Source organism: Ixodes scapularis, unplaced genomic scaffold, assembly GCF_016920785.2.
Source record: "Ixodes scapularis isolate PalLabHiFi unplaced genomic scaffold, ASM1692078v2 PGA_scaffold1__304_contigs__length_218370807, whole genome shotgun sequence".
NCBI classification, from domain to species: Eukaryota; Metazoa; Arthropoda; class Arachnida; order Ixodida; family Ixodidae; genus Ixodes; species Ixodes scapularis.
This window is the reverse complement of record NW_024609846.1, coordinates 27,427,469-27,437,007: the sequence shown is the minus strand read 5'-3', so window position 1 is coordinate 27,437,007 and position 9,539 is coordinate 27,427,469. Positions and strand designations below refer to the sequence as shown.

At 44.9% G+C, this 9,539-nt stretch overlaps 1 protein-coding gene across 1 annotated transcript; it reads right to left on the bottom strand.

Moving 5' to 3' along the window:
• Positions 1–5,899: 5,899 nt before the first annotated feature.
• Positions 5,900–9,192, bottom strand: LOC120846335. Its single transcript, XM_040218068.2, has 3 exons — positions 9,069–9,192; positions 6,937–6,981; positions 5,900–6,138 (listed from the first exon to the last, which is right to left on the bottom strand). Exons 1-3 carry the CDS (start codon positions 9,136–9,138, stop codon positions 5,969–5,971), a joined length of 285 nt encoding a protein of 94 aa, XP_040074002.1. The 5' UTR covers positions 9,139–9,192; the 3' UTR covers positions 5,900–5,968.
• Between the last annotated feature and the right edge of the window lie 347 nt (positions 9,193–9,539).

The following is a 9,539-nucleotide window of genomic DNA, read 5'->3' as shown; positions in this document are numbered from 1 at the left end:
AGTGTTTGTCTGGCAACATGTTAATCCAACTTTATTCTGATGGTCCAGACGGGATGAATGTATGGATGAAAACGTTTATTGGAAAAGAACTCCGATGACCGAAGTCATCGCAACGCGGTGACCTTGTGGTCTGGCGTCCAGACGGGAAGAGTAATAGTTAGGCAATGTAAAGAAATGGTCTCGCAGCGACTGATGATGACACACTTCATGTGTATCATCATACACTTTCTACATAAAGTTCAAGAGCTTTATGTAGAAAGGCGTGGTTAGGATCCCAACTAGAGGCTGCGTATTCCAATTTCGAGCGTAGAAGCAACGAAGAAATTTTAAGTTAACTGGGTCCGTTCTGAAGTTTCGTCGTAGGTAGCCTAACATGCGGTTTGCGTTGGCGATTATTATATCAATTTGAGGTTTCCAGGTTAAAGTCAATGATATAGTAACACCCAGACAGCGGTACGAGTTTACAGATTCAAGTTGAATGTGGATTAGTGTATTTGCTGAAGGGCGCGCGCCTTGCCGGGAAACCCGCATTAGTTTGCAGTTGTTAGGGTTTAGTCCCATACGCCATTTTTTGCACCAAAGAGTAATATTATTTAAATCAGATTTCAAAAGGCGCTCATCATCGTCATCATGAACTTCCCGATATTTTTTTTTTACTAATTATTTTATTTTATTTTATGTTATGCTTAAAAATGAATTGGAGGGGCAGAAGGGAAAAAGGCTTGACGAGCCCGAAGCCCCATACGGTGACAGGCGCAGCAGCACAAAAAGAAAAAGAAAAAAAGAAAAGAAAAAAAAAGCGCACACACGCATATACATAAGAAAGACAAAAAAAACTTCATCAGAATTATTATAAACACTACAGAGTACACACTGTTGTAGCCCTAAAAATAATATTATACAGTTCAAACAAACAAGTAGATAATAGGTAGCATAGTAGGCATCGATGAAGAATCACAAGCGCAAATAGAATGAACCTGTGGGCATTGGCATACATTGACCGCCCACACATGAAAAAGAAGAAAGGGAGAAGGAAGGAGCTCGGGACACGAGAGATCAACGGGCTCTCAAGCCGCGCGCTCGACCGTTCCGGCAAGCAGTGAACATCACCGACCCGTTTATCCTTGTAAATAATGTACATAAATATGTAGTGCCAAGACTTTGGTTCCTACATATTTGGTGACCCGGACGTGATGTTCATTTGTGGGCATTGGCATACATTGACCGCCCACAAACGCAAATCTTTAGTTGATATGGAGTCTAAACAAATTTCGTTGATGGCGAGGTAGTTGAGCAATTTAGGTATAGTGTAACGTAGAGTTTGTGTACCATAGTTTGTCTTACAGCCGGTAACCTTCCAATATTCCATGTGTCGGGTTAAATAGACGTGATCGTTCGGCACTAACTCGGATAAGTCTGACAAGAAACGCGTATTTTTTTTTTTTTTTTGTTCTCGAGTTTTAAGCTGATGCATAATCTATACACTCCGTGCGGGAACTATAGGGGGCGCTTTGAAAAACGCGCGCAGCGCCGCTAGCGGAGGAGCTGGCGTTCGACTGTGAGGCGCGTTCAGCAGCCTGCGGCGCCTTTTCGCATGCTAAGCTGTGGCGGCGGAAGCGCGCATGGACGAAACTTCTGCTTTTTGAGCCGATAAGTTGAGGGTGACGTTGCATGAGTGCTGGGGCAGAAGGGTATTTAGCTGTTCTCCACTTATATATCGAGTTTGAGTCGTTATTAGGGGTAATTTCTCTAGTTGCGGCCGAAAAAGGAGTTGGAGCACTTTTCCGAAAAACAAGACGGCCGCCACCATAATTGCTCTGAGTGGGAAATTTATTTCGCTCGTCGCTGTAAACCTAGGACTGCTTGAACGATGATATTTGGAGGCGAGTGAGATGTTCACTAAGTCTGTGCACGAAGAGTGCCAAGTTTCTTTAAGACAGCAGGTGTGAAAGTTATGTTTCTAACGAATAAAGAAATAAAGATGTGCGGGATATCCAATATTGGACCCAAAATGCTGTGTTATAGCGGGCTGTGCAAAGTGCAGATTTGGGCACACAGGTGCTTGGACTTGACAGTAACATGACACAGCACTTATTATACAAAAAAAAAAAGGTGCCACACGGAAATTACGTGAAAATTTGGTTTGGGCGGCGTAACTCAATGGGAACCGGTTTTGACCGTGAAAAGGCTGTCAAGAGAATACCACTGATCAGGGGAGGTAGATACATTAGAGGTAGGAAGGTACTAGTGGACTGTACTTTCAATTGAAACAACTTTAAGAAAGGTGGTTCCAAAGCCGAGAAAACAAAGTTGTCGGCCAACACACGGTTTGGCCGCCAAGGGCTTTTGCGGTCAGCTGTTGTGTAATAACCTGTTGTGCGAGGTGCTGATTTTCGGTGCACAGGTACTTTGACATGACCGTCACTTGGCACAACACTTATTATGACAAAAAGAGTTGGCATAGCGAAACCAGGTGGAAATTTAGTTTGGGCGGCGTAACTAAATGGGAACTGGCTTTGACCGTCAGAGGCTGTCTGATAATACCACTCATCGTGGGAGGTGCACACTTTACAGGTAGGAAGGGACCAGTGGACGGTACTTCCAGTTCGAACTACTTTGCGATAGGTGGCTCTAAAGCCGAGAAAAAAAAATTGTTGTCTACAGAACTCGGGGTGTCAGTGTTTCCACATCCAAAAGGAGGCGGATCAAGAAAGAAAGCACACCACATAAACTTCCATACTCAAACGTCGATTCTCCAGTGATTCCGAGTATCATTGTTGTTTCCTTTAGATTTATATTTGTCACTTTTTTACCGTTAGAATCTTTCTTCATGAAATACAGATTGCGTGCTATACTTGTCCGGAAATATCATCGACACGTACGATGGGGACGAAACTTCTTTGGAGGGCATTCCTCCAACGAAATTGGCACTGCATACCCGCGAGTGTGGGATGGCATTTCAGTTCGTCCCATTGGCGCTGACACATGAAGGCGCTACTGGTACGAAAACAAACGCCGAGCGCAAAGCGGCAGTGTAGAATATGTCAGCCGTGCCGACACAGTGGCAGACATGATCGGGAGACCAAATTTCTCGCGTCGTACAACACGGCTCCTTCGTTGTCGCTGTCCCACAAAACATCGGCGAGGTGAAAAACTGTGAAACTTTGTCTCCGCGAGATACGACGCATAACTATTGAAGCACTTAATGACGCAGCACAGGGAGCACTTCATGCTGTGAACCCAGCGCAACCGCACCACTCCGACTTCAATGCGTACCAACGTACGCGGCGTGGTTTCGGTTTCGTTTTCTCTGAGGTTCTCACTGCCTACCTTCGGCACCGGCCGCGCGGCGGCGCGCCGGTCGCGTCGCACGGAGTGTATAGTCATAGGGGTTAAATATTTTTAGCATCCTGAACTTCTGAAACAAACCCTCACTATGATAATTATAAGGCACATTACAAATTATTCTCAATATTCGTTTTTGCAATAAATATAGTTTCTGCAAGTTTGTGAACGTCGTGTTACTCCATACGAGGCTACAGTAATTTAAATGGGACTGAAACAGAGCATTGTATATTAATAGTTTCACGTTAACGGGTAGGGAAGAACCGTGACGGTATATTAGTCCTATAACACGTGACAGTTTTGTGGCTAAGTGTTCAATGTGGTTATCTCATGATAATCGTTCTGAAAAGAATACACCGAGAGTTTTAAAAGTGCTGACGATTTCTATGGGGACGGAGTTCAATACGATGTCTCGCATTATTATTACACTCTTGTTTTTTGGCCGAAAAATTATGGCTTTTGTTTTCTCGGTATTAATGTTCAGACCACTATCTCGTGACCAGGCGTACAATTTAGACAATGTTAAATTGGCGACATCGATAAGTTCATCGTTGCTTGTGCCGGAAAAAAATATGCTGCTGTCGTCAGCATATATTACAAATTTTGCCGATGGATTTATATTGACAATATCATTTATATAGATTTTAAAAAGAAATGGTCCAAGTATACTTCCCTGTGGGACGCCAGACTTAACTGGTTTGATATCAGATGAATATTTACCAATGGAAACATACTGTTTACGATGGTGTAAATAGGACCTCAAAAGTGATAAAGGCAAACCGCGAATACCATATAAACCAAGTTTACGAAGTAATATATTGTGATTTATGTAGTCAAATGCCTTTGTAAAGTCGATAAATACACCCAGAACTAGCTTTCTCTTATCGAAGTTTTTCAGAATGAATTCTTTTTGCTCTAGCTAAAAAAGCAAACTTCGCTTTTTGCAGAACTCTTTTGTAATAAGGCAGTTGCGGCGAATTTCACAGCACTTTAATATTAAGCCTTCAACCTGAAATATTTAGCCCTGCGTATTCCCTTCCTAGTACTTTTTTTTTTTAATATAGCGTTCTACTACTGTAAATATATTTTTAATTTCGCCCGAAACTTTCGAAAAAATTGAAAAAGTAAAGAAAGCATCAATTTTGTGCTTCAATTAATACAAAAATAATAATCCTCGAATTCGTTTTACTTGACGCGGTGGATCGTTCAAAACCGGTAATTTCATATCTGCAAAATATGTTGCAATATCTTATATTGTCTAAAATTTAAAAAAGTGTAACCCGGTCAATGTTGCAGTCCATTACCGTTGGCGGGAGTTCTTTTTTATACCTGCTCATATTGACGCCAAAGCATCGTGACGCACTATAAGCATAGAAATGTGTTATGTAGACACCTGCCGTCTGTTATGCACATTCCACGCGTTGAAAGTAAACATCCGAAGGAGCCGGAGGATGACATTCGACCCCAGTGTCGGGGAGCCGACACACCAGACCGGAGCTACCGCAAGTCAGGAAGTGTTTGCCGCGTTCTCCAACGAGCCAAGAGGCCGAAAATGCTTGAAGTTTGTCTCGCTCAATCACTGATCTCAAAATTAATTCCTGAGCTCTTTTACCAGTGGTGTGGCTGACAGTACCTACAAAAATATAGCTTTGTGGCGCATTCGGTAATGATGGTTTTGTGTTCGGTTGATTCTATAGTCCGTGTGCTACCTTTCCATTGCAGTACTTCAATGTTAGTAGTTCACTGACAAAATAGTTTGATTTTTGTTCTCTAGGCATCGCTAGGAACGTGCTACGTTACGGGTGCTCTGACCGATGCCAGACGTTGCGAGGGTGAAACAATAACAAACTGTGCTTAGAAAAAAATACAAAAAAAGGCGGTGGCTTAGCTCGGCTATGCCAGCATATACGTAGCGTGAGCTTATGCGCACAAAATGAGAGGCGCTATCAGGCGACTCCGGTGCAGCGTCACACTTGGCTACTGCGCGACGGAGGCGCACAGCTGGGCACCCGGCGCCGCCAGTCCGTCTGCCGCGGCTATGACGTCAGTCCTCTGGAATGCGCAGACCGGCGATGCGCGCGCGGCCGGCGCACCAGCAGTGCGCCGTGTGACGTCACTGCTCCTCGCGCATGCGCAGCACGGCTCTTTGGGAACCACGCGAAACTGCTCCACCTCGGCCCAGTGTAGTTCACGCTAGAAAAAGCGGTAAAGGAAAGCCGCGCCAGAAGCGCACGTCACGCCGTCCTCCATCTTTATTTGTGCGCATCCGGCGGCGGATCCAATCAAGCGCAAAGGGAGGGATTCGGCCCTCTAAAGTGGCAGTCCGACTCCTCATATACACGCTGTTGGCTGCCGACATTGTCTGAGGCCTGAAGCATGTTCCTAGCGCTTTCGTCAATATATACGTGTAATCAGCGTAATAGAAGCGTGAGCCTCAGTTAGTGCCAGCAGACTATTAGCAGACGGTGTGCATCACAGTGCATGATCTTGTTTGACTTCTACTGCGCTCACGAGGAAAGCAAATAGATGCCTTTCCCCCAGAGGATCATTATGGTCAGAGTAACGACTGCTTTATTGGGATCGTCCTCTGACTGGGGGTCTTTGGAGAGGCTACATCGTGTTTTTATTCGGACACCACGCAGGCCGCCTGGCAGGCAGCCAGGCTGGCGAACTTCTGGCAGTCGTGTGGCCCGGTCTCCGACGGGATGGTCACGCACTCGCCCGTGGTCGGGTCGTAGCGGGCGGTCGCGGTCACGGCATTGTGCGGGTCAGGGGCTCCAGGGTTGCTACAAGCTGGACGACGAGGAATTGAAAAATTAAAAAACAATCTTAGTCTTTTTTTTTTTGTTTGTTTACCGAGAAAAAAAGGTTTAGAAACGGGCTCATTCATATTAAATTGACGGTTATCATAAGAAGAAAAAAAAAAAAAGATACACTGCTTCAATTCGAGAGAAGCTTGCATATTTGAGTCAAAAAAATCAACGATACTCCGAAGCAATAAAAGAAGAGACGAGTATTGCTTTTAGCGTTTAGCACGGTCGCTCGATTGCCCTAGAGTTTCTTTAACCCGATTTCATAGAGCGACGAGGGCGAAAGTTTAAAATAAATTACGAAGGATGCCGACGCTTGCAGCACGACAAAAATTGCGACGCCTTTTGCAGCTAAATGACAAAATCCTGCATTTCTAAAGATGCACCACTCGTGGTATAAAGTGAACCGAGCACAGCCTGTTTTGTCGAAGCACTCATATATTAAAGGCGATGGTGGATGTTAGCCCTTAAACACGCTGCGATAAAATGAAAAGAGAGAGAGCGATCAACACAAAATTATTCTTATTCAGATGATAAAATAGGAAGCTAATGAAGTTCCAACTGCAATTAGAAATATAATTAGTGAGTAAATCAAATCTAGAACATTGAGAGTACGAATGTAGTTGCCTTCGTGACACTGACATTCGTTAAATAGATTTAAACAATTTCTTAAAACGTTCACTTTTTTTTTTACAGGAGCTTTGGAAACGTTTTAGCAACCAATGCTGCAGCAAGTCAATAAAAGTTGGGTCTCTTAAAGAAAGACGAAGAACACACATACCTTGAGGATAAGGGCAAACATGCTGTGCACCCGCATTCACAGTATCTGTAAACAAGGGTAAGAGGCAAGCGTCAATACCACACGACAGCTCCGGCTTCTGGGCCACACGAAAGTTCCGTCGCTCTACGAGAAATTTACGTGTCTGCTCTATACGGTTTATGCGTTTCGTCCCTCGTGACTGATTAGTGGAAGCTGGCGTGTGTGGCGTCATCCCTCCACTCACGCTAGCGCTTCCCATCAGTGAAAATAAAAGCCGGAAATCTTGGGGGTTTTAAGTACGGCTTCTGGCACACCCCAGCAAAGGACTGAAGACAATTTTTAATGGCACGGATTCTTTTTCGTTCTCGATTTTACGTGTACTTAACTCTGAGTTACACGACGACTTCTCTATCATGACCCGTCCAAGTGCGGGCATCTTGGCAGGGACCGGTGATCCGAAGATCGGCACACAGCCTCGAAGACGCTCAGGGGGCTCTCGTAACTTACGTTTGAATTACTTCTGTACGCGCAAATGGAGCCAGTAAACGCTGCTCTCAGTCGGGACAAAAAAAATATATATATCCAGGTGATGCCGTTCACGCTTCTGAGGCACCACACGATGACAAAAACATTTTTTTTTCTTGTTCTTATAATTGATAGAAGACAACGTCAGAATAAATTATACAACAGTCACGCGCAAAACTCGCTATGGTTATGCAACAAGAAACAAATTATGGTCTGAAAGGGTAAGTATATTCACCTATAATTGGCGAGAATAACTTTAATTAAAAAGGATTTCCGAGCTTTATCACACCTATAATATGTCGCAACGTATAAGTGCGGGAGTGACTTCACTTTCGAGTTCCTAAAGATGAACGTCCTAACGACTCCACTCACTGCAAACAGACCATTTTGTTCACATCAAGCAACAAAAACAACATCCGTCAGCGCTGTTTCTTTTTAATTCAAATTTAGCTTTCACAAGGAGGAACTTTAAACCCTCATTCAAAAAATTGAAAAGGTGCGAACGTATCTTCAACCCACAAGTGTCCGCAATCAAGGCGAAGGCATCGGTGCGTGAGCCTTTCTCAGCATGCATGCTTTTGTAATTGTACCAGGACTCCTGCATCAGTGGTACTTTCTAGAGCCACCCGTGCGTGCCCATGCCTTCGTCTTTACTGCAGATGTTTGTGAGACGGCTGAACGCGCGCAGCCTAAAGGTTTTTTTTTTTTTTTTTAGTTCAAAGGGCTGGCTGCGGCCATCCTGAGTCGTAGTTAGCCTTGGGGACGGTGCCTTGGCAAATCAGGCCATCTCGGTGCGCGGGCTTTCTCCCTCGGCACAACGCGACAGCCTGGATACCGTAATGCGCATGCGTGGGAGTGCCCACACTGCTACAGGGGAATTTCGTGCTTTAACTTCGCTGTCCAATGCTAACGTATTCTCTAAAATATTTGATTCGCCTAACGATTAATCTGCCTCGGCGCATCAAATGCCAAGCGGAAAAAGTTTTGTTTCTATTCTCAATGGATGTAGTTTTTAATGCAGTTTTTATGTTGCGCAATACACTCTTTCGGGAGTTGTGTGCAGCAAAGGTAAGGCCATAGGCGAGGGCACATGGCTTTCAGATTTGCTCTCCTTTCGCGAGTTACACGCTGGCGCTTGTGCTGCATTCAACTCATGAGATGGAGCATAGATTATGACATTGCTGCATTGCGATTTATGAATGAACTCTAAATGATGCGACCTACACCGGGGTAGTTATCTTTCGGCCAAGGTGGCTCTGTAGGTACCTCTTTAAACAACCTGGGTTAAACAAGGGTACCCTACACTGTGTAGAGGACACGGTAGGATAGCCCGGGCAAAACAACTCCCAAACTCTGCTGCGAACATTTTTTCGCCACAAGGATTGTGTACGAGCCTGGAATAAATTGGACACGGGAATTTACGGAACATTCGTTGACCATTCAGCCCCCTTCTTCCTAATAAAGAACTGCACACACTGGAAAGCAAGTTTATAATAAATTTATGTGCCCCCCCCCCCCCCCCCCCCCCAAAAAAAAAAAGAAGAAAAAAAACGCCTCTTATCAAAGAGTTTTTTTTCGAGTAATTGACATCTACGTAGGCTGTTGGAGGAAATGTAAACAATACTCACGGCACACGACGGCGAAGCAAAGTACCAGCAAAAGCATCGCCTTGGACGAGCCCGAAAAGTTAGCTGCCATGTTTTTGGAGTTGTCGTTGAGCCGCGGATCAACAGGAAAGACACTAAGCGCAATGCCAAGCCGCCCTTTTGAACAGCCGAGATGGCCGGCCCAGATCGCAACACCGTCGTAAAGCGAGAGCCAAGACCCTCCTTCACGTGTCTGGCGCGCGCTAGAGCGCTATATAGCTCCTACGGAACAGAGTAGCGCAATCCTTTGAACCCCGTGTTTTGCCGACAACATGGCCGACAGAGCGGCTCGGCGCGAATCACGTGGTACTCAGGGTTCCAGGAGGCGGCCTGCCCTATGGGATAATACATGGAGATCGACATAACGCGGCTGATTAAAAAACTAACGGCGAGTTCACATTTTTCAAAACTAGTCTGCCGTGAAGTTAGTAAAGCACTAAACACTTTATCAAT